Genomic DNA, 25845 nt, shown 5'->3' with positions numbered 1-25845 from the left:
ACGCACACAGACACACTCATACATAGACGCAACTGCAGATACAGACAGATACTGATGCAGTGGCAACAACAGTCCTGACGCACACATGCATACTAATTATGAGGATGCGCCGCACATTTAAGCAAATATAAACAAAATGTTAATGACAGCAAACAGCAGCAGCAGCACCAGCACCAGCAGCAGGAGGGGGACACAATGGGGATTGGGGATTGGGGTGCGTGGTGCAAATGTAAATGTTGCACATACCGAAGAAGAAGGAACGTGACTCTGATGAGAACTGAAGTGAACTTGGATGAATGACTGGGCTCCGAGACGATGATGAACTGCAGCAGCCAGAGTCGTCCGATGGCTGGCATATGTATCAGCCGCAACGTGTGGCATTCAACGATTTGATGTGCTTATTATTATTATCGTTACTGCTGCGCTGCTGCTGCTGCTCCTCCAGCTATTGTTGCACATTATTGTGATTATTGTTATTAAAATGCAAATGAGTCAGAGAGAGTTTCCAGGCATTCATTCAGAGGCAGCAACAGAAACAGAGGCAGATGCAGAGGCAGACAAAGATGCTCGAACATGCAACATGCTTTAAGCGATGGATTGAGGCAGGAATCGAATCAATTCGAATGATGGTTGGTTTGTCATAATTTTGCCCCGGCCAGTGGCCAGTGGCCAGTGACCAGTCGACTCTCTCTCTCTCTCTCCCTCTCCACCAGGCAGACGTCATCATCAATTGCTGGTTCGCTGGCCATTAACATAATTTCAATTTGCATAAAATGGCGTTAAATATTACATTTTGGACAGCTGCCGCCAGCATTGACTGACTGACAGGACAGGACAGGACAGTTGCGCGCGCGGTGGCATGTCACAAAAAGGGGCTGTGTGCTGCAGCAGGTGTGTCGCTGTCGCTGTGTCGAGTGCACGGGCCCATCGAGCTAATTGCAGGTGCGAATGTGTCGCAATGAGCAATGCCAGCATGCCCCACCAGACACGCCACACACGCAACACAGGGCGTGCCGTGGCATGGCATGGCATGGCATGGCGTACGCCTTTCTGTTTGCATTTGTATTTGATGTTGATGTTTAATTTAGATTGAATTTTTGCATAATGTATGATGTGCCGCAGAAATTATTTCCCAAAAGTTATTACTGATTTAATTTGCGGCCAATTTTTGCTGCGTCTGGTTTTTTTTGTTTTACGCTGCTGCACCGTTTCGTCGATCCGCTCGATAAGTTCCGTCAGATCGATTTCCGTTTTTTCTTCAATTTCGAGGAATTGGCACGTGATGCTCTTCGTATACTTGCCACTCGGCACGACCCTTGGACTGGCAACTGGCTGCTGCTCCACCCAGACGTTTCCAACTCGCTCTTTCTTCTCTTCTGCCTGATGGCAGTGCAGGTCTAGAAGTGGCAGTATACTCGTGCTGTTTGTGTGGACAGCCATGCACGGGTCGAGCAAGGGATCATCGGTACCGTAGCGGTCCCAGAATCCCCTCTGCCGCTTCGACCGCACTTTGCTGGCCGGCGAGTGTTGCTGGAGGAACAAACAAAATGAAGATTATAATGGAATAGAATCTGCATCCATCCACTTACCACCAAAAACATGATTCTGTAGGCCGCATAGGACAGACGGCCAAGGATCAAAGCAATCCAAAAAATCAGGAAAATTAAAGCGAAATCTAGTTGGGGATCATCCACCACGGGGATGATATCCGTTCCACCGAGGGCGAAGGGTGGATACAAGAAGCGGATGACCTTAAAGGTGGCATTGGCCACCTTACTAGCTGGAAAGGGTTTGCGAAAATCTCTGAATTTTAGGGTCCAATGTGCGTCGGGCGAGGGCACACACACAGACATTTTGACGAATAAAAAATAAACTAAAATGATTAAAAAAATACTAAAACAAATTTTAAAACCGTTTTTTGACACTCTCCATTTGAGACAGTCGAGCAGTCTGAACAGTGAGCACTCGAGTAATGACTGATCAATCAAGGGGCACTCCCACACTTCAATTAGGCCCAGAAGCCTACCCTGTAGATGGACATAAATCATAGCCTACTTGGAGCACAGCCGCACCATTCTCATTGATTTATTAGCGGGACAAACTTGAGGCCAGGATGAAGGCAGATGGATGGGCGTGACGTGGCATGGCATACGCCTTTGTGTTTGTATTTGTATTTGCTGTTAATGTTTAATTTAGATTGAATATTTGCATAGTTTATGATGTGCCGCAGAAATTATTTCCCAAAAATGATTTCTGGTTTATTTTGCGGCCAATTTCATCTAACGCTATTGCATAATTTCGACGATTTTCGGCCAATTAAATCGAGAACAGGCCCGAAATCATTTGGAAACTGCATCATGCCACAGCAGAAATTTTCAAACTCCTTTCAGGCGATGGGCTGCCGTGCCCCACTGCTGCCACTCTAATGTGCATTTCGTTTCTGCTGCAGGCCGCCCCCTGCTCCTCCTTCTCATGTGTTTTCTTCTGTTCACTCTCTGCTGTGCCACAGCCAACTGGCACTTCACACGCTCAGCGATTTTTGATTTGGCAGCTCGTTTGGCAACTGCAACGAACTGCGGCGATTTGGGGCAGGCAGCATGCAGCAGGCGGCAGTGGGGATTGGGCTTGGATTTTATGCATATTTCATGGCATACTTTTGAGCGCGCCTCAGCCTGTGCACAGACCAGGCCAGGCCAGGCCAGGCCAGGGTTATTCCGTGTTTATTATGACGACTATTTTGGCTAAAAGCCTTTCAAGAGCGATAGAGAGAATATAGAGAGAAAGCTGCCACTTGAAGGGGCACACAAACACACACAGACACACACACAGAGCAAGGACATTATCGTCATTATGATTGAAACTTTGAAGTATTTCCAACTCGATTACCATAACCCAACACCCAACTAAGAATCATAATCGAATTTAACCATTTGACACTAAACTTTTGCCAGCAGAACACAAGCATCAGGGGGGGTGGGGGTTTCTGGTGTGTAAATGGAAAGCTAGCAGGGGTGGCATGTGGCATGGCTGTGCCTGTGGCTGTGGCCTGCGTACAGTTGAGCCCAAAATTGAGTTAGTCAATTAGAAATTGTGCGTCCTTGTGCATTCAATATCCCCCACGGCGGTGAGGGGAGTTTAAGCCATAAACTTTGGCTTCGTCTGGCAGACATGACATCTCTGACTGCCGCTGCAGATGGAGATGCAGCATAAACTGCTTTTGGCCACAGCCAGTCCGAAAAATACCCATGGCCATAACCAGCACCATGTTAAGACCGCAAAACCGTTCTCCCAGAACTCTCTGTTGGCTTTACTCTCATACTCTCAGCTTTTTATGAAATCTTTATGGAGCACGCACTCCCATGTACATATCGAGGGATATACATATAAAGAGAGATGTGGGGGAATTTTTAAGTACTTTAAGCAGTGGTGGGAGGGCAGCATATGTATTGGATTTGTGTGTGTGTGCAAAGCTCATTAAGCTGCAAGTGTGGCGAAGCCTTAATGTGGCTTTGCAGACCCCCTTTTGGGTATAGCCAAGAAAAATACTCGAATTGTTGCATTGTCTCTGGCCAAGAGAAGTGCACTTGACTCTGGTCCAAAAAGCCATGCAAATAGGCCATAAATTCATATTTTATTGCCTTGGCCCCAGCAACACAGCAATAGCACCAGTACTCACCATCTCCCTTTCCCTCTCTCTATCTCTCTGCTCCATTCTGTAGTGACAATTCTGATGGCCATGTTGCTGTCTCTCTCTCGTTCTCTCTCTAAACTCTTGCCCAAACACTCGAGAGCTGCGTGCACATATTTTGTGAGGGTGGCAGCTTGACTCTCGGCTTCGAGAATGTGTTTGCTGACAAAAGACTTTTGGCTGGCATTAGATGTGCATTATATGTGCTGCATTGCATGCTTCCAGGTGCCTGGCCAAAATGTCAGACACCGCCAGACACAGGGGGCGGCGGAGGCTCTGCACAAATCAATTTGCAGAGGGAAAGCTCTGCCAGAGATTGAGGGATTCATTCGGGTTAAAAAGAAAAGAAAACCTGCAACGCAGTGACCTCTGGCCATAAATAATCCATTCACACATTGATTAATAATATCTATTTTGGAAATGGCATTCAAACGAAAACGGGCCATCAATTAAAGTCACGTTTATGTACACTCACACATACATATACCCACATATATACATATATGCATATGCAGTGTGTATGGGTGAATGCAAGCTATCTACTCACCTAATTTCTATGCACATTTCATACATTTATCAGCTATGCATATTTATGTAGTCTGTTTGCATATATTCCCCATTTATATCTATCTTTTATGCTTCCCCGAGGCTCTTCCCGCCCAGTCACACAAAAGCTTTAAAATGGCTTTAACAAAACCGTGTGTTTTGGCCTGGAAAAGCGGGCCTGCCACACGACGGATAATAAAATTCGATTATTTTCTGGCACTATCAACTAATTAAAATTATGGAAAATATGATAATTATAGTTGGCCCCTACCCCTGCCCATGCAACCAACCCCCACCTGGGGGGGGGGGGCCTATAATCGGCTCAATAAATTAGCGTGATAAAAACAGTGCGGCGAAATGACGCGATAAATTGCAGAGCACATTTTTAGGCGCACTTTCCCGCAAAGAATGCAAATCACGCAACCGCATTTAATGCTTTTTTCCATGAATTTTTTCCTTTTTGTAGAAAAATTAATAATTTCAATGTTTATAATCAATTAAAAACTGACTTTTTACCGTGTTGCAGCTTTGAATTTGCCAGCAAATGATTTTACCTCCCCCAACAGCCCTCGCACACCATCGACCTCTGTCGGAGTGCTTTCCTACCCGTCTCCGGCAGAATCTGCCGCCCAGAGCACTTAATGCAATTTGCATTCCAGTGTTTCCTGCAACTTGTGAGAGGGTATTACGTGTATGGGATGCTGTTTGCCACGCTGTGAATAGTCCACAATGTTGCATAGCAAGGATGCACCTGAAAGTGTATCCAAAGCTTCGTCCATGCCGTTAGCTTCTCTCTGTCGCTCTGGCGCTCCTGTATAAATTTCCATTTTGCTTGAAAATATTGAATTTTCGAGCTGTCAAGAAATTATTGTCCATGTCGCAAGTTGTCGATGTGTTGTGTTGTTGCTTTAATTCAGCAGCAAACAAAATGGTATTTGGTATTTCTTCTCTGTCCGAATTCGAGTCCGAATTGGAATCAGAATTGTGGGTTTGTGTAAAATGTGCACGAGTATATGTATGCCTTCTCTTGCACTCGCTCACTCTGCTTCTGTCTCCGTTTCTCTCGTTAAAGTGTTAATTTTATTGACATGTGACAGCCGAACAAACAATTTGTTTGCCTCTCGGCCAAATTGTTTGACTGTTCGACTGTTGTTTGTGGTCGCAATGGACACATTTTCGAATGAATTTAATAAACGAACAAACAGAGTTTTCCTCCCCTCTCCGCTTCCTCACAAATTGGACAGGTAGGAGCACTGAAATTGAAGGCAGTGCGGTGGGGCGTGGAAAATGGTAAAGGAAAACTGTAAAAAAGAAAACATTAATCAGCGTTAAAAGTCGCATTAGCAGTAAACAAAATGAGGAGCGGCCCGGTCAGTGGCAGGGGTCAGTGGCAGGGGTCGGTGGAAGGGGCAGGAACGGGTGCGGGTGCGGGGGAGAGCTAGCATATTACCGAACCGAACCCCAAAAACCAATCCAATACGAGTGTAGAAAAGAAACTGTCGAAACAGACACACACACACACACACACACACACACACACACAAAACGCAAAAGTCAAAAGGAAAATTGGTGGAAACCCAGATTCAAACCCCAAGCGGAGTAGAGCTGAAAGGAAAAGGAAAGGAAAAGCGGACAGAAGCCCGGGCACGCGATGGTGCCAGAATGACTGACTGGCAGTGAAAATCATTAAAAAGTCGTAAAAATCAAGGAAAATGGTAAACAACCAGCACACACAAAAAAAAAACAGGAAAAATCAACCGAAAACTGTTCAGCAGTCGATGAGTGGGTCGGTGGGGCGCGCGGTACGGAGTGTGCTGAAGGGGAAAGGAAAGTAAAGGAAAAAAGCAAAAGGAAAGAGAGAAATACGCACGCTTTATAATTAGAATTTAATCAAGCGCAAATCGCAAACGTTCGCAATTTTCCAGAGTGGGCAAGCAGGAAGAAAGCAGAGCGCAAGGGTTGCCCCTGGTGGCAGGATGGGGCCCAGGGGGGCGGTGCTGCGTGCAGCTATTGTTTAAAGTGTAATTAAAAGCGTCGTGGAAACCTTTTAGTGTGCACTGCAGGACAAAAGGGAGGAGGGGGTCGCAGCAGGCAGCAAGCAGAACGCAGGACGATGATATTAAATTTCCTTCTAAAACGCAGAAAAACATTTTACAGCCTGCTTTTTGGCAGGGCTTGAAAAGAAAACTCCATTAGGAGGAGGAGTAGGCCTTTGGTATAACCTTTGCTGACCTTTGTCGATTGATGGCAGAGTATATAGGGACTGAGCGAGGGATAGAGGGGGGTCAACTTTTGCATGAGTCATCTAACAAATGATGCGTTGGGTCCGCTTTTGGGTCAGTCTTCAATCTATGCCAATTACAGGACAGCACAGGTCAGAGGCGGCACATTGAGAGAGTGAAAGCTGTGCAATCGATCAATGTTACCTTTTCTGTGGAATGTGCAACGCGATTCACCTTTTATAGATTGTGTGTTGTGTATGTGTGTGTATTCAGCCACAAAAAAAAAAGGAGAGGAGACCCCCAACCAACGCGCAACTTGGAATAACTAAGTGATCCAAAAATAGTAGCACTCCGACGGCTGGCAACTTTTCTGACATTCTAATTACACGCAGGACGCGACTCTACTCACGGCATCAACTTTGGCCATAAACAAATTTTAATGGAGCAATTATAAGCAGCGGCGTCTGGGAAATGCCACGCAACAAACAGCAGCAGAGCAGGAAAAACAGCGAAATTTTCATAACTAAAAGCAAAAGCAAAACTATTTTTTGCACACTCTGCTATGGAGGGGCAAGGAAAAAGCGGATGGATTTGGAAACACGACAAATGCAAATGTGTAACACTTGGAGCCACGCACGACAGATGGGTATGGCTGCAGCACGGAAAGGTTATCCCGGTGACGCATGCAAATCTAAAAAAAGAGAAAAAAAGCTGTTAAACGTCTTTAAAATGGCAGTGTAAGGTGCATGCCATGGCATTTGCTACACACACACACACACATCCCCAAGAAAAGAATCCACCTCATTGATATGCAGCGTTGCCGGGCAGGGGAGGGTTGGATTTTGAGCTCTTTTCATGCTTATCAGCGTACGAAATCGGCAAACAGCCAACAGACGGGGGGGCGGGGAGGAGAAATATCTTTATAAATACCCCCCAACCAGACACCCAACCATCGCCCCCTTAACAAGTCATTCATTCATTCATTCATTGAGTGACTCATAGAACAAGTTAACCCCTTGTTGGCCAACAAAAAAATCGAGCAAGAGACGAGGAATAAACAGAGAGAGAGAGAGAGAGAGAGCAAGAACCGAGCCAGACCTTTTGTCTCTGCCATGAGGTATGAGGTTTGTTTTTTTCAATGCGTTTCCCTCTGTTTGCTTTTCCTAGGCATTTTCTATGCCCCACCCTGCCGCCACCCTGCCACCAGACAGGCCTCCGCTTCGGCAATCTATTAAATGTTGTCATTGTGTGCACTCTTTAGGCGGCACCGACACTGTAAAAGGGGAGCAAACACAACAAAAAAATTGAAAACTGGTGAAGTGATTAAAAATAGTAGTTCCTACCCGCTGCACTCCTGTCTCCCCTGCTGCCACACTTGAGTGCGTTGTGTTGTTGCTTTTTGTTGTTGTTGTGTTGTGTGAGCGAAAATCTCTTGTGCTGGAAGCTGCGAATCGATCGGTTTCGTCCGGCTCTATGGAGTGTTAATGGATTTCTAGGCTAGACAAAAGTTTATTGAACTGAAGCAGATTAAATTTGTCTGCAGGGGGTGGTGGGCTGGGCTATGGGCTATGGGCTATCCTCATCCAAATGGTGTACCCATCAAAGTCAAATCTTGGATCAATCGGTTTCTGATTTCTTACCTAACCTCGGAAGAGAATTCACCCGGGGTGGGGGCGGGTTGTGCACAAATCCTTTCTACCTCCAACCTGATATCATCCGCTTTGCCGCTGAGTAATAAACGCCTATCTGGGGCGACAACAACCTTTGGGCCCCGGCACGCAGAGCCACGCGGCGACCCTTTTTCAGGCATTGGAACTTACCTTGAATAATGTCATTTTAATTACCGCAACACTCAAATCACAAGGAATCTCCCCCTGTAAATAAACATAGTAAATAACGCGCCACACTGCCTGCAACAAAAAAAAATCCACATTTAATTAAACTCTCTCTCGAAGGAAACGTGAAAGAAACGTGAAAAACTGTGCCTCCTAATTACGTTTGTTGTGTGGTGTGGTGGCGCGGTTCTGCCACTGAAATGAAGGCGAAATTGAAATTGAAATTAAACTTAAACGCTGAAGTGGAGGCTAAGATTTATTACCGCCGAATTCACGGAGGTTTTTGTTTAGCACTTGGCGCTAATTTGTCGAGCGTTTTGGGTTCTTTCTGTTCTCTCTGTGAGCGTGCGGGCTGCGATTGAAGATAAACCTTCGTCTCAGCTGTCGTCGATTTGATTTGGCTTTGGCGTTGGCTTTGGGTTGCCTTGGCTCCGTTTTAATTAGATGTACAAAAAAGAAGAATACCCCGCCTCCCATCCCCATCCCCATCCCCTTTCCCTTGTACAGTTGCCACAATCCAATCAGCCGCTAAGCCGACATCAGGGTGCGCTGATTAAAAGCCAATTTTTTGTTCTCTCTCTCCGTCGCTCCGAGCACCCACAAGAGTATGCCACATAAAACGCGTATCCCTCTAAGTCGGAGAGGGGGGCTAAAAGCTAATTGGCAGGGGAAAGGAGGAGGGTGGCAGGTGGAACGTTTTGTAATTGAATTGAATTGATTTAGTGGGATTTTTGGTGGCCCTTCGTAGCCCCAGCAAACTTCTTGTTCTTCTTCGTGTGGGAGTGCGTGTCGGACAGGTGCTAACAGAGCAGACGTGACGCTAATGAATTTCACTTTGCTTTTGGCCATCAACGGGAATGGAGCATGCACGAAGGAAACCATTTATAGGGGGGTGGGGGTGGATTTTAGAGCAGAGCATTAACACCCACATAGTGGAAGGACTAATTCAATCCCTGCCGCAGCTTCATGCAACAGTTCACAAGCAATTACATTTCCATATGTTATCATCATTTTCAATTAACTTCCGGCTGCCATTCGCCTCCGGGGATTCTATATCTCACTCGTGCGCCCGTATTTATCCATTCATTTGAAATTTCCTCTCCCATTTTGTACAGATTTTTCCCCTTCCCATCTCCAGTTTGGGTTTTTTTTCGTTGTTGTTTGCATTTAAAATGCACTGGGGCTGGGGCTGACGCCGTATAACAGAGTAGAACAGTTTTGTCAAAAGCCATCATTTTTATTGCATAATGAAAATTGTCAAAATTGTCAGACGCCCACCGCTTGGACCACCCGCCACACCCGGCTCTGCCACCCACCGATGCATTCATTGATGTATGCGGTTGAACCCATGCCCCATGCACAACCTCTCTCCTATCGTTGCAAAATTTCATTTCCGGCCGAGCCTGACAGGTAATGTGACGCCCCCCACACCCCCACTGCTGCCGCTTCTATCAGCCGCTTGCCGCTTGCCGCTAACGCTGCCGCAGTCGCAGTCGCTGCTGTCGCTGTTTTTGACAATTTTCATGTTTCAATTTTTCATTTTACTCAAACTCCTTCCGCGCATGCAGCACCTGCCGCGTATGCCGCCCCGCCCGCCTGCCTTTGTTGTTGCCCGCTCGCCTGTGTGCGCTGCCTCGAAATTATTTATGCATAATGCTGGTGCTCCTGCTCCTGCCCCTGCCCCTGCCTCTGCCCCATGCCCACCGCGCAACGACGACAACTGGCAATGGACCCGCAGAAACCGAGCCACAAAATGCAAAATTCCGATCGGTTTAGAATCGTTTCGCCTTTGATCGATTATGTGTGTGTGTGTGTGTGTGTGTGAGTGTGGCAGGACCTGTGCTCTCTCTCCTTGACCAACTTTATGCCCGTACCCGGTGCGAGTTTTCCGCAAATGAAGGAAGAGCGTGCCTGCCGCTAAGAACAACACAAATACTCGTACACCAATCGATGGGGCCAGTGGGCGAGGGTGTAGAGCCAGGGTGTAGAGCGAGGCAACTGTGCGTTAATGACAGAATAAAACGAAATCCAAACATAAATTACGCGCTTATCAATTTCATTTATCTTTCGGATTTCACTCGTCTCCCTCCCCTCTTTCTGTGTGGGTGGCTCCCAGAAGTTGCTTTCATTTCGTTTCGTTTTCATTTTGATGGTTTTGTAATTGAGTAATAAACTTTGGTATCGTTTCGTTAAAGTTCTTCTTCTGGGGTTTTGCTGTTGCTGCTGCTGCTGCTTCGACTTTGGCCAATTTCCCCAATAAATTTCGCGCAACTTTTTCCCTTTTTTCGGGTTTTCCTATTTGCTGTTGCTGTTGCTTTTGCTTTGGCCATTGCTTCTACTCCTGCTTCGATAAGCGTACGAAAAGTTTCGGTTCGTCGTTATATTCACTTACTTTCAAACAGAAACAGAAAACTGTTCTGCACTGACATTTATTGTGCTCGACGCCAGCGATAAGTGAACATAAAAAGTGCCATTATCGGGGAATATATGGCAGTGCTGGGCCATGCCCGTCGACTCCTTCCTTTCGATTTTTTAATGAGTATAGAAGTTCTGTAGATCGCTGGAAGAGAGCCCCCTTGGAGCACAGTGAACTCCATTTATCACCGACACAAGCTCTCTCTCTCTCTCTGCCTCTCTCTTTGCAAATCCGTTTGTATTTCTTTTTTCCATTGGAAACTTTAAGGCCATTTGAGCGCCATCCATCAAGGTGACATGGCACCAAACCCACCCCCGAAACGGAATGCGAAATACGGCATACGGCATACGGAATGTGGAATGCAACCCCCGCCAATGGGTTTATCCGCCGCTATGCCCCAAACACGAGTGCATATCTCCATAAGCACAACAATTTATTTCAATCAAATTTAAAATGTGCAAATAAATCTTGAAAAAACGGGCCGAGAGGAAAACCTCTTAAAGCTTAGCTCCAGGCTTCCAGGCTGCCACGCCCCACGCCGCCACCGAGAGCCGGAAATTGCCGCCTATCAAATGAGAAAATCAAAAAATTGTCGGGTCATTGTGGGGGGCGACAGCCAATTGGGAGGGGGGGGGAAGGGAGATGTGTGTCGTTTGGCAATGGCGCAGTGCGCCTAAAATGACACACAATAAATTTTTATTTGCCGCTTTATTAAATTTTATTTGCCCCGAACTATCCCCCGTATCATCTGTCTGTCTGTGCATCCTTCTGTCTGACATTCGTCTGGCAGTGGCCAAATACCAGTGGGCCATCCTTCCTCTGTGGATGTGGAGGAGGAGCAGCAGAGAGGCCTTGGCTCGTCGCGGAAAAAGGCAAATTCATCAATTACTTAATATAATTACTTTTGGCTTTCGGATTATGCATACACACACACACCACCGCACTCTCTGTACTCTCAGACCCACGCACAGACACAGACAAAGAGAGATGGAGAGGGAGGGACAGGGAGCCAGGATTGGAGAGGACCAACATTAATACTTAATATAATAAATTGTAGCCAGTCGGTCGGTCTGTGGGCATCGGCATCCACGAGTCACCCCTTGCGGCAGTCCACCGGCATTCTCTGCCTCTCTATGGCCTGGCTATGGCTATGGCTATGGCTCCCCATTTATTGCATATTTTTTGGACGCAACGCAAAAACAGAAACCAAAACAAGGAGCAGAGTCGCAGAGTTGCAGAGCCTGCTTCTGCTCCTCCTGCTCCTGCTCTGTCTGACACTGCTGGTGGCTGGTCCTGGTCCTGGTTCTGGTTCTGGTCCTGACTGGAGAACTGCAACTCGCAATACACGCAATTACCAGTAGCTCTGATGAAATTAACGGCGCTGGCTGCAGACCGGAGAGAGCACTTTGGAAGGGAAACATTTCATGCATTCCATGGACAACTCTGGACAGTAGCCTCTGTAGCCAGTTGGCCATTTTAATGGCTTTTAAAGTGCAGCAGAAGGAGTGTGCGTGTGTGTGCGTGTGTGTGTATGTAGCAGCAGCAGCAGGGCTGGAATGTGGGCTTAGTTCGTGGCAAACGTGCCATGATCTCGTAATAAATATGTTTACCAAACAAAAAAGTCAAAAGGAAAGCAGCCAACGGAGCTGTGAAGGAGGGTGGTAAAAGTTTCATGACAGAATGCAAATGAAATGAACTCATATTCGAGTGTCAGCTCAGACCAGAGAGAGAGAGAGAGAGAGCTCGCCCTTCTAATGCATTCAAAGAGCTAATAAATTCTGCCCTGCTAATGAAAACTTTCGATCCATTCGGATCTCAAAGGGCTTACGCCAGGCATTCGACAGGCAATTTAAAGTCCATTAAAGCGGGAATTGCTAATCCGAATTAGTGTCCCTCCCCTTTTGCGACCCCATTGCCGATATTAATATTAATATATGCCAACACTTTCTGTGTAGATTCCGCCCTCTCTGTTATCGCCCAATAAATTCCGCCATTTATGGGTCCTGCCCGTATAAATTGTCATAATTTTAACATTTGTCAGTTAATATTTTGCCATTAATTTACCCCACCCTGTGCCTGTGCGGTCGCCTTCAATAACTTGACTTTTGCGGATATTGCAAGGGGGTGCCGGGGTGCCAGAGGTGGCCCCGTGGAAAAATTCAAATTGTAATATAATTAATTCGCCTGACAATTAGAGGTGAGCGCGCGCATAGAAAAAGTATTAATATCATAAATTCCCAATATGCAATACTGTCAAAACCATTTGGCCGGCCTGGCTGCTCATGCGGCTGCCCGCTCTTGTTGTTGCTGCTGTTGCGCATATTTAATGGCCATTGTTGCACACAATTAAAACAATTAAATGCTGTAAAAATGTTAAAACTGGCTACAAAAACCGAGCCACAGCCACTCATAAATAATGGCCAGTTTTAGTATAAAACGTGGGAGAAAAAAAATTGAGAATTATGACAATTATTGGCAATAACATTAAAGCAATATTAATTGACATGCCAAAAGCCCAGGGAAATGTAAATGTTAATGACAATTTTAATCGCATTTAATCTATTTATTTACTCTGAAACAGGGCACAAACTGTGGTGGGCATGCCCACCCACCATGGACGTTCTTCCACAGATTATGACTAAATACGTGAACGAATACGAGTACTAGAGTACGAGTAATATCTCGCATATCTGCAATAGTTATTTTCTTTTGTTGCCTGGCTCAACCATTCGAAAATTGACCTCATCCCACCCGTCACTGGGCAGCGAATTGGCAATTACACAGACACCTGTGTCCTGTATGCTGTATGCTGTATCCTGTACCTGTTCCTGGTTCAGCAGAGATCTTTTCGTTTTTGTTCGCTCACTCACTCGATGTGGCTCGTTGTCGCCGTCAGTTTAACTTTATTAAATATAATGGCAAACCAATTTTTTTTCGCTATGATTTTTATTAGTGCGGCGTTTATGCCACACAGAGAAAGAAAGAGAGAGAGAGTTGTGTTATTTTTATGCAGGTATTTTCAGACACAAGCCAGAGAGCAAATAAAATATGCAGCGGAACAGGCCAGGTCCATGGTTCATTAAGTATGCGACATGTGGCCGTTGGTGGTGGTGTGGTGGTGGCAGCAAACGAGTCCAGTGCGCTCGAAAGTATGCAATTGAATTTAAATATTGCAAGTGCATGTCCTGGCGGAGGGACGGTGCAGGGGCACAGCAGAGATATGTATGTTGTATGTGTCCTCCACTCAATGTTGTTGTTCCTTTTTTATTTATTTTTTGCCGCTGTGTTAATTAACACAAACTTTATTACAAAATGTCTGCCGCGGCAAACTTTAATGGCTGCAAACCATGCCCATACCAATGCCCATGCCTCTCCATGTATCCTCCGTGCACTCGTATATATCAACATAATGAAATTATAAGCGGTTTGATTTTAATATAAATTACTTTTTATGAGACAATAATTGATGTCCGCCCTGGCGGCTGCCGTTTAATGATTAAATGCCAGCCCTGGATGTGACGAGCATCTCTGTAGTCCAGTACCCCCTTTTTTTTTTTTGGTGGGTTTTGTGAGACTTGACTCTGTTTTTTTTAACAGCAGAAGAGCGACCTGTCCCCTGTCCTTCTAGCTCTGTCCGTGACAGGCATGCGGCAACAGATACAGATACCGACAGCGACACAGGTATAGAACACGGGTACGGACATTGGCAGAAATTAATTTCAATTAAAGGCGATAAGGCTGACAATGTTTATTGACTATAAAATAGGCAACCCCAAATAAAGCGGGCGGTTGGGGGTAATCAGGGGCGGAAAAAAACACCAGAAATAATACAAATAATAACTGTGATAAAAACAACGTTTGCTGTAATTTCATTTAAATGCATTAAAATGATAAAGAACAAAACCCACAGCAAACCAACACAAAAAAAAATGAAAATTCGAATGTGCAAATAAACAATAAGGTAAAAAAACGAGAGGCAGAAGCAATAAATATGGCTGCGCTTTACAGTTCATTAAATCGAAAACAAAAGGCGACAGCAGCCCCAGCATTTATATTTTTGTTTTATTTTTATTATTTTTACCTTCTGCCGAACCAACAAACAAACACATTTAAATACGTAATTAAAATAATTTTTTTTCGCGCATTTATTGCATTTCATTTAATGCTGGCTTTATCGCAATTATTGTTATTAGTTTGCCAAAAGCGGGTTCTCCGCCCCCACCCCACACCACTGGGCTAATTAAATTCGAAACCGGAAATGCGGAGCTACAGAGCAGCGTCCGCCCTTGTAGAATTAAGCATGAATTTACACGCGTCGTAATTATAAGCAGCGCCCAGAAGTGTGCAACAAATTCCGACACACGAAAATCAAGCGAGAGAGCAAGACAGCACGTAGCAAGCAGTACGCTCTCTGGTTCTGACTCTGTCTGTGTGTCTATCTCTGCGCCCTGTCCAGCAGTTTAATTGGTCTAAAAATTGCACGTCAACGTAGATAAATTTTTATTTGAAAAAGTTTATTAAACATTTGCATTGCACAGGCACCTCACGTAGCCAAAGCCCCTGGGCTAGACCTAGACCCCCCGTCCCCCCACCACTGCCGTGTGCAGTTGTGTGACGTCGCTCCTGGCCATTGGCGTTTTTATTGCCAACTTTTTTACAGTTGCCTTTTGGCATTGCCGTTTGTGTCGTTCTCTCCAGTGCTCTTCATCTCTCGTTCGTTTTTCTTTCTCTCTCTCTCTCTGTCTCTCTCTTTTTTTGTTTGCGAATTTTTGTTATTGAAAAAGTTTTTGCGTTTTTGTAAAAATTATATGCGAAAGTTTTGCTTTGTAATTACATGCAGGCAGGCAGGCAGGCAGTCCAGTCCAGTCCGCAGGACACACCGCACTAAAAGTCCAGCGACACAAAAAGCGCCACTGCACTCCTCTCTGGCCTCGCCCGGAGTGCCAGAAGCGCTGCCATGAAATGTTATCCTTACGTGTCCAATTACATGTGAGAATGCTGATTGGCGACACAAAATGTTGATTGGGCAAGGTGCGAAAGGGGTGGGGGCGGTGCAAAAGAGTAACGAGTCGAGGACTCGAATCGTTGGCATAAAATTTAATCTAAAACAATATTTGAACGGGGCAAACAATCAAAATAGACAAACGGTAAAGCTACCCAACACTATTAAGCCCGGCATTAAGCGACTAACGGCAAACAAACCAAACCGAAAGGCACTGCCCCACCAAGCCCCACCCAACAACCATACCAACTAGCTGGTAGCTACCCCCCTTCGTGGGCAAACAAAGGGCAATGCTCGGGAAATCTTATTTATGCTGGGAGAACTGAAACTGTTATCAAATAATTTATTCGTCTCACCTGCAACAACAAATTAAGTTTTGTTTTCCATCCCCTCCCCACTGCACGCGGAAAACAAGAATGATGAGGGGGGGAGAGAGAGAGAGATGGAAGCTACTGGGGAGTCCAAGAGCTCGAACAAGGGAGCGTAATCCACGTGCCTCGCCACTTTCAACTCATTAACTGCCCGCCCGGGCCATTAAAAGACTTATTTTCACACTTGCATAAACTCATTTAGAGCCAGAACAAAACTGAACTGTAAAAGGTAGCAGCAGCAGCAACAGCAGGAGCATCCCCAAAGTTGTGGGTGGGAGGGGAAGAAGTGGCCGCCGCCGCCGCCACCTTATCACACGGCACGTTGCCTGCGAGCGCATCGTGACATAAAATTAATGCCCAACCGACAATTTTAATCGGCAACAGTTTTTGTCTTGAGTTATAGCAGCGAGACCAAGTCCGAGACCAGGGTGCAGCAGCAGCAGCAGCAGGACTCGGGACAACCGTCTCAAGTCTCGCCCCTATTCGGGTAAACTTTGCTGCAAAGATTTTAACAACTTTTTTGGGAGACACGAGAGACAGAAAGACAAAGAGAGAGAGAGAGAGAGAGAGAGCAAGGCAAGGCAAGGGAAGGCGAGTCAGCCGGATGCGTATATTTAAAACTTATTAAATTGCTATAATTTATACGACTTATCTGGCCCCGAGGGTTGCTTAAGCGGGTACAAAAAAATCTCGTAGCTCGTTGCTCGTTGCACGGGCTACAGGCGGGAGTGTAGAGGAGAGGAGAGCACACGGCAAGGGCAATTAATTTACATGCAAATCGTGCCGAAAGTTCCTGCCTCCTTCCCACCACCTTAAAGCGACTCAGGACACGGATACGAATATTCCGACTGCCACTGCGACTCTGACTGCCACTCCGAATCGAATTTAAAGCCGCGACTCGTCCTCCACACACACACACACACTTGATTAGTGCTCGAGGCGGTACTGGGTGCTCCGGTGCTCCGGTACTCAGGTCGCCTGCTGTGCGCCGCCTGCTCGAAACAATATGGCGACGAGGACTGCGACCCTTTTGGGGCACGAACGTCGACAGGTTGCCGCATCGTTAGAGCGACCCAAGTCCTTTATTGTCCTGTCTGTCTCTCTGTCTCGCTGTCTGTCTTGCTGCCTTTTGCGCGCCTAACAAATTGCAGAATTTTTTGTGTTGATTTATCGTGCAGCAGCAGCAACAGCAACAGCAACAACGACGGCAGCGAGAGCGAGAGCCTGAAACGAGCGCACATTAAACATTTAGTAATGAGTTTAAAGTTTTAAATGGAATTTTTGATTATAAGCAGGAGCGGAGAACAACAAAAGGATAGACAGCGGCAGCAAGAAGCAGCCATACGGCATGCGGCATGCGGCCATATCACAATTTGCCGGCCACTTACGTCTGTAATTACCGACGAAGCCGACAGTAGTCGTAGCAGGGCCTAGTAGCAGCACTCGGCCCAAGGCCTGGCCCGAGACCCCGAGTTGCCAACTGCCAGTTGCCATTTCTGCATTATGTCTAACATAATAACCCCCGCCATGAATGCGGGATTAGATGTGTAGTGGATATGACAGTTTACACTTTTTGTCTACCCGTTGATGGGGTTTCGCTTCGTTGTGGTAGTGGCAGTGGCAGTGGCCTTTATCGCATTTCCTTGCCCTACATTTGCAACCCCAACGCTCCTGGCATTATGCCCTCCCATTGTCAATCCATCATAAGCCCTTTTTCTGGCAGCCTTTATGGGCGGATGGGACCGTAGCACACAAGCCCCAGCAGCCCAAGAAACAACCCCATCAAATTCCAAAGCAAATCTTTTGAAATCCCAACACTTTGTTCAAACATATAAACTCAGATCTTCTTCCTGCTCCAGCTCCAGCTGCTGCTGCATCGGCTCCTTTTTTTGGGGGGTTTTCTTTTCAATTTTGCTGAGGAGAGACACTGAGACACTGAGACACGAGGCCATTAAACGCTTTAAAATCAACATCAACACCGATGATGACGACGACGACGACGACGACGACAGGGACAGGGGCAATAAAGTCGACCCAAAAATTGCTTCCTCTGCACATAAAACTCTGCCTAAAATACCTCCACATGGAGAGTAGAACAACTGGGAGGAGCAGAGCGGAGGTCCCTGCAAACAAACGCGGTAAAAGTAAACGAAACACTTTGCCACCCATCGTACCCCCCAGGACCGGGCACAGACCGAGGCCCTGGATGGGTCCCCTACCCACTTAATACTTAAATGCAAACGTGTAAATTATGTGATTTTTCCCCGGCGGCCATGTTTGTTTGCAAACTCCATTACCAACATGGCGGGAGCTGGTTCCTCCTTCCTTCCTGCCTGCCTTACCACTCCCACACTCCCACGCTCCTGCACTCCACCATTCACCTGTTTGTTTCAAGCAATCGTCGCGCTCTACCATTAAAATGCGAGCAGGAAGAAGAAACAAAAAAAAAGCCAAGTGAAAACCGACTGGGAAACCCCTTTATGTGCCTTTATGTGTTTTTCATGTACTTTTATTTGATTGTCGCACGCTTTGGCGCGCCCAGGCCAGCAGCGAAGAGGGATTGGATGGGTAGGATGGGCAGGAGAGGCCTCCTCTTTTTATGGCACTCTTTTTTAGTGCTCAAAATATTAGCAAATGTTCATTAACGGCCATGCAAATTGGTCGGTAGTCTCGGGCCCGAAGCGACCACCCACTGGACGGGACGGCGGGGGGCCGTTACTCAAAAAGTACTTAGCACACAATTGTTGCGTGGCCCAAAGGTCGGAGGGAGTTGGTGTGGAATAGAACTAAATATTGAATCCCAATTGGGGGATTCCTTAGACGCTTTGGCTCGAAGAAAAAGTTATTCCCAATGCTGTGCCGCCCACGCCTGTGCCTAATTCTTTGGTCTGATAACTTTGCGTCTTTGCATCCACACTTGAAGTGATTTTTAATTAAAAGAAGAGGAATTTGCAATGCCTAAATTTGGGTCCATTGTGGGCGTAGAGGGAAGATGAGAGCCAGCCGCCCGGAAAGCCAATTAAAATGAAATCAAGACACACTCGTCGTCTCGCCCCCTCTCTGGAAGGAACAGGGGGATTCCTTCTTAGTGTTTATTGGACTACAACACCTAAGAGACCCCACAACGAAAACACACACATGCGCACACACACACACAAATGCATAATGGAAATGTGTATAAATTTGTAATTTTAATATTATTAAAAATGTTAAAATTGCACGCAGCATAAATCATATTCGAGCGGGAGAGAGTGAGAGAGAGAGAGAGAGAGAGAGAGGAGTGCAGGGGGTTTAACTGAGCGTCAGCTTGTTGCTGCCTCCATTTGTGGCTCAGAGCGTGGGGTTGACACACGTGAATGTGTACGAGAGAGAGAGGGTGCCACAATATACAGTAACCATTAATGCCAGCTGCGTTGGCCACACTATTTATATTTTTATTGTTTTTACTGCCCTGCCACCCCCCATTCTTCCCTGCCACCCTGCCTTATGCTGGCTTATGCTGGCTGACTGGCTGACTGGCTGGCGGCTGTGTGTTATTTTAATTTAAGCGATTTACTTTCGGTGTTCATAAAACGGCCGCAGGCTTAATCCCAAAATTTTGCATAAAATGTCGAGTGTACATAATAAAATTAAATGAAATTAATAAACCGAGATTTTATGCCCAAAGGGGGAGGGCCCGTCCCCCTCCTGCCTGTCACTGATTTATGGTCAGGTTAATCCAACAGAAGAGTTCATTGGAATCCATTCGATTGCAATTAAGCAGCAAATTTAGCGAAGGGAATGCAACGAACCGAATAGAAATCTGTGGGGGTTGCCATGACGCCTGCATTTGGAAGCAGGAGGAGCACGAGATGGCCCAATCTGATACCAAGGCGATTGGGTCGTTAGCAGGGAAGATAAAAACATATTTGTGATCCATTTGAACGATAAATTGACCCGACCCTATCGCCACGCGCCCCACCCAGGCCATTTATCGGGGGGCATACTTTGTCGTGTGCGCCATTTCGTTTAATGACCCCGTAGTACGTATTACCCGTAGCACTTCCATCTCATCAGCCTCCTACAGAGCACTTCCGCCGCTCTGCCTCGCCCCTTTCTTTTTTTTTTAAAAGCATCTCCGCCGCCCATTAACTTGTGTGAATTTATATCAGTCATTGGCCCCCCGCCACCGACAGACTCTTCACTGCTCCGGCCACTGACTACTGACGGCTATTATGCGTTCGTTAATTATTCACACACAAATAGTAGTATAGCCAGGGCATAGCACCCTGCCTGCCACACGTTTCGGTCATAAAAAGCTTCAGGCCGAGCCGGGCAGAGCCGGGCCGAGCCCCCTACTGCCATAACATACACGCCCCCTTAACGAGGCAACTAACTTTTCAAGAGAAAGAGAGAGAGAGAGAGCCAGAACTCTCGGCTTAACCTTTGCAAATGTCTCCTCTGGATTGTGGATCCCTGGACATTTGCGGCACATATCCATATCCATATCCTTGGCCCACTCAGGCACCCACATATGGAAAGATCTCTTGACATTAAATAAATCTAACATTCCGTATACGCTTAGTGGGCATCTTTAATACTCATCCGCACATGCATACATACATATACATATATAAAAAAAATGACGCAGACATTATTCACGCTATCATTGCGCACACACACACAGAGTGCAGAGAGACAGCAGTTCAGTGGGTTCAGGGGAGGCCATATCCATTTTTGGTTAGCCCCGAAAAAGCGGCCAACAGCCGGGCCAAACTACGATATGCTCTTCCTCCCCGACTCTGCCGTTCTGTTCTGCCAGAAATTACAACAATTTTTCGTAAAAGCGAACGTTTGTCACAGAGAGCAAACGAATGATTTTCCTCACACACACGCATACACACACGCAGTTATGCCACATGCCACACATGTGAGTGTGTGTGTGTGGGAGGCTTTGGTGTGGGTCTGGATGTCTGTCTACCGCAAAATGTGTAACCGAGTCTGGCATTGATAGCAACATGCGTTCCCCCAGCTACATTCCGCAATCCCCTCCATCACACCACCCTTTCTCTACGTTCCACGTTGCCCGTTGCCCGTTGCCCGTTCTATATTGCGGATTAAACAAGCACGCATACTCGTAACCTCAAAAGTGACCACCGCCTCGAAACTTTATTGCGTGAAAGTGAACCCCGCCGAGTCGAGTCCAAAAGTTGGCCAAATCCTGGTCCGGGTCCTGCTTCTGGGCTGATTGCTGCGAGACTCACACAACGGACAGCCGGACCAATGCTTGCAGCTACATACATATATGTATGTATATGTATGCGGAAGGGCCAAAAACCATTTGATTTGTGTCCCTTTCTTCAGCCATTCTCTGCCTCGCATGGATTTCCATTTCCTAGACACTCTGGGTCCGGGGACCTGAGCTCCATTTAAAGCCGCTGCCCACCCCAGCCCCAGCGGGCCGCTCCATGTCACATAATCGAATTATCATCGTGGCATCAACAAATGATTTCAACTTATGCTGCCTCGGTCCGGTCTGGTCCGGTGCGGTGCGGCACAGTCCTCCTGCTGGGGTCGCTGTCACCGCTTCTGGCTGTCCCGCGGCGTTGCCTTTTTTCACTTCACTTCACCACATCCACATCCACAGCCATTCAAAGCAGTGTCCTCTCCTCTCCGCTCCGCTCCTTTCGTTTTTTTTTTTATTTTATATTTTTGCACCCAACCAATCCCAATCCGTTTCTGGCGCTTGGCTCCTGTTTTGCCAGCGTCATTGTCGCTGGTCATTTTCCCTGCTTACTTCATTCATTCATCCATTCGTTCGTCCGTTCGTTCGTTCTCCCGTTCCTCTGCCCCCTGCGTTTCGTTGGTTTCATTTCATTTCATTTCGTTTCGTTTCGTGTTATTTTTTTTAGCAGCTTTGTTCCTTGTCGTCCTTCTGTCGTCTCGTTTGTTTGAGGTTATGTTGAATGTCAGTTTGTTATCCTTGTGCAAATCCTTTTATACAAATGAAATTTGCGCCAAATGGCGATAAGCAAAATACAATAGTGTGCGGAAGGTTCTGTCTGCACAATCACAACCCCCCCAGCCCACCTCCTTGCGGTTACCAAGGGAACAGAGTTTAAGGATGACCATGCCAGAATTTGGTGCGGATTTTAATGGATTCCCTTGCCATGCCCCTGCCCCTGCCCATGGCCATGCTAACGAGTGGCTGCACTGACAAATGCTTAAATTGATAACTAACCTCTCTCCATCTCTCTCTGTGTATTTTCCAGACATCAACAAGGGCTCTCCCATCGATTTTAAGAGCGGCTCGGCCTGTTCCACACCCACAAAAGACACACTGAAGGGCGGCTACGAGCGGAGCACACAGGGCTGCAGAGGCCCGGTCCTGCCGCCGAGCGTCATGAACGGACTGCCCTCGCACCACTACTCGGCGCCGATGAACTTCCGCAAAGATCTGGCCGCCCGCTGCTCATCGCCCTACGTGAGCATCGGGGCGATCGTGGCGCTGTGCGTGTTCATCCTGATGGTGATCCTGCTGAGCACCACCGGCGTGCTGCACTTTTCCCAGTCGGCGCCCTGCACAGTTCTAGTCGGCAACGAGGCCTCCGAGGTCACGGCTGCCAAGAGCACGAACACGGACATCTCCAAACTGCACAACTCCTCGGTACGCGCCAAGAACGGACAAGGCACTGGAACCGCACAGGGACAAGGACTCGCCGGCGGTGGTGGCGGCGGTGGGTCATCGGCGGCCAGCGTCACGACGGCCACATCGAACAGCGGCACGGCCCAGGGACTGCAGTCGACGTCCGCCTCCTCCGCGGAGGCCACGTCCTCGGCGGCCACCTCTTCCTCGCAATCCTCGCTGACGCCATCGACGTCGCTCTCCTCATCCCTGTCGAATGCCAATAATGGAGGTAATTATGCACAACTTTTAATTATTTTTAAATGAGTTTTCGCAAGTTTCGTGAGACAGCAAAAGACGGGGAGAGAGAAAGAGAAAAGAGTGGGAGAGTGGGAGAGCGAGAGAGAGAGACTCAAGACGTCGGAGTATTTAGCGTTTAGCGCCCTCTGGCGGAGACAAAAAGTTTATTGTTTTTGTAGGTTTTATATTTTATTTTTTTGCGCTTGAAGTTTGCGCCTGACAGACAGTGGGGGGGGAGAGGGATCCTGTATACTGGAGCCTGGATCCTGGGATAGGGATTATTTGAATGCCGAATGCCAGTTTCATTATATCTCGGAACGGCGCCCCACTGCCCCCCACTCATTTCTTTCAATTAAAGTTCAAGTTGAGTGCGTTCTTGGGGATTTGCCGGGCTAAAATATTGCATTAATTACTTTTTACTTTTTGGAATTGACAGCAAGACAGAGGCAGACACAAAGAGTAAGAGAGAGATAGAGAGAGAGAGAGAGCAGCAGAGCAGAAGCTCAAGAAAAAGTATCGGGGAACAGAAGGCAAGACAGAGAGAGAGAGAAAGAGAGAGACAGTTGAAAGTTTTTATTGGCAGCGTAGCAAACGCTGTGGAGGCGGCAACTGTACCCAGACCCAGACAGGGAGCATCCATCCGTGAGCCCTTGCTCTCGGATAAAGAGCGACACACGATCCAACAAAAATAGGAACACAATTTGGAAGCGTTTCTATTATATTCCCAAAGAAAAGAAAGCCGAACAAGAGAACCCCAAAGAGAGCAGCATTAACCGGAAACCAAGCACAGATAACATAGATAACATTTACTCTTAAAATCGAAATATTTTCTATTTTCGTTTGCTATTATTATGTCCATGACTGTGTTTGAGGAGTCCAAGGCTAGAGCCAGTGGCAGTACCAATCCCAATGCCAATGCCAGTATATTTCTCGTCACACGTGTGGCACTCAGCAGTCAGCAGGCAGTCAGCAATGGAGCTGTCAGAAGTCGACATCAAACGTTAGAAGCTCTCCCCCTCCCCTCCCCAGTCAGCAGTCTCGGCTCGGGTATAGCTCTGGGGCCCTATATATAGTAGCCCCCACCTGTCTGCTGTCAGCCGTTCAACCAGCTGGAGGCTAGACAACTGGGATTGAATTAAAAATACATTTAACGCTTAATTTAAAGGGGGGGGCGTGGAACTGGGGTCCGTCCAACCACAAGGGGTACACCGTACTGCCTGCCCCTTACAGGGCAAAAAGTACAAAGTACAGTGTAAACCTCTGTCGCTATTCGTTTCGGTTCGATTCGATTCGTTCGTTCTCTTTGCCTTTAGCTTTACCTGTAGGAAGAGCAATGTCAACGCGTCTGTCAGTCAGTGGGGCAGGCGAGGAGGGACAAAAACAACGGCGACATCGACATCGACGAAGTTTAATCGAGGGGCATCAGAAGCAGCAGCAGGACTACGATGACAATGGCGATGGCGATGACTATGACGATGATGTTGTGGCGGCTACAGACGTTTCAGGAAGTTTCAGCAACTTAATTACTGGTGAAAGCCTGGACCAGGCTGAAAATATTCCACCCGAGATTGCGACAGAGTCGGCGAGTCGGACAGGGCAAAGTAATTACGATCAAACTTTCCCCAAAATCGATAGCGTATTAAGTGCCCAGCAGGACGAAGTGCTTGTGGACGACATCAGCGACTATGTCTATGAAGATGAGACTGAAGCTGAAGTTGAGGCTGCAACGGAGAAGGAGAGGGAGCAGGAGCAGGAGCTCCAGTGGAGGCCCAGAAGCAAGCAACAATTTGGCAAATCATTAAACAGCAATTTACGGAGCGCGGCCAAAACGTTGGTCAACAAGAAGACAAAATATGACTCAAAGATGGAGAGGGAGATGCAGCAGATGGTGGAGGTACATCTTGAAGGGACCAGCGATACCATTGAGCTGGCAACGGAGATGGTGATGGAGATGGTGATGGAGCCCAGCAGCACATTTGTTGCTGTTATTGATGACGATAATCAAACTGACAACAGCAGCTCAGGCCCGGCGCCGGATACGTCTTTGAGGAGTGACACCGATGACATTGTTGAAATCAACACCCAACCAGCATCAACCAGGAGCAAGGAGCATCAGCAGCAGCAGGAAACGACGCAAAGACAAAGCACCCTCCTCGCACCCACCGCAGCCATGCCTGCCATGGAAAATGATTTTCAAATCAGTGGGCAGAAGGCGGAGGAGCAGGAGCAGGAGCAGGAGTCTGGGGAGCAGCACGAGAAACCTGCCACTGATGATAACAATAATGAGCGTGATTTGGCTGACAACTATGAGGTAGACGGCGGGAAGGAGACACCGGCAGCCCCACCAGGTATAAATCAATCCAACTGCCAAGCCAGTGGAATGGAATTGCGCTCAGGAAGAGTCCTTACAGTGGTTTGATCTGGGCAAGGATGTGGATTGTAGTAGATCGTAAAGCGGAGAGAAGCAAGTGATATTTTTTAGTAAATTTAAATGTGTAAATATTATTGTATAGCCAAGAAGGAGCTGCCTTCCTTCTGCCGATTTTTCGGACAAACTTTGCCACATGGTCAACACACCGCAGGACCCTTCCTGAGTGCCAGAGTGTACCACTCTGCTGCATGTTATTGATGAATATTTCGATCCAAAAGGTAGGGAGCAGACAGCGCAGAACCAGCAGGAGCAACCATCCTTATCCCCATCCCCATCCCCATCTACACTGCCACTGCAGCTGCCACCGCAAATAAATCACAACATCTCCGACTTAATGCTGAACGATGCCTCCCCCATTGAGGATGAGGACATTGACATAGTAAAACTGGATGAAACTCTCAGCTCCCACGAAGAGGAGGTTTACAAGACG

General features: G+C 47.1%; 2 protein-coding genes across 5 annotated transcripts in view; one reads left to right on the top strand and one right to left on the bottom strand.

Moving 5' to 3' along the window:
• The window catches only part of LOC111072232 (teneurin-m), a 136840-nt gene that overhangs the window by 99613 nt on the left and 11382 nt on the right, over positions 1-25845 (top strand). For all 4 annotated transcript variants that reach the window (XM_041594390.1, XM_022363964.2, XM_041594388.1 and 1 more), the window contains one exon: positions 22332-22976. In XM_041594390.1, coding sequence (XP_041450324.1) covers positions 22332-22976 — 645 coding nt within the window. The remainder of the gene's footprint in view (positions 1-22331; positions 22977-25845) is intronic.
• Positions 1096-1971, bottom strand: LOC111072235. Its single transcript, XM_022363966.2, has 2 exons — positions 1590-1971; positions 1096-1530 (listed from the first exon to the last, which is right to left on the bottom strand). The coding sequence occupies exons 1-2, from the start codon at positions 1851-1853 to the stop codon at positions 1126-1128; spliced, it is 669 nt and encodes a 222-aa protein (XP_022219658.2). The 5' UTR covers positions 1854-1971; the 3' UTR covers positions 1096-1125.

This window comes from Drosophila obscura, unplaced genomic scaffold (genome assembly GCF_018151105.1).
Source record: "Drosophila obscura isolate BZ-5 IFL unplaced genomic scaffold, ASM1815110v1 contig_1, whole genome shotgun sequence".
Classification (NCBI taxonomy): domain Eukaryota; kingdom Metazoa; phylum Arthropoda; class Insecta; order Diptera; family Drosophilidae; genus Drosophila; species Drosophila obscura.
Note: the sequence above shows the minus strand (reverse complement) of the source record. Positions and strands in the feature narration are given on the sequence as shown.

Bases quoted from the DNA above. Each gene is read 5' to 3' on its own strand.
- LOC111072235 (XM_022363966.2), bottom strand. From the start codon at position 1,853: ATGTCTGTGTGTGTGCCCTCGCCCGACGCACATTGGACCCTAAAATTC. The intron at 1,531-1,589 runs GTAAGTGGATGG...TTGTTCCTCCAG, and splicing joins ACAGAATCATGTTTTTGGTG to CAACACTCGCCGGCCAGCAA.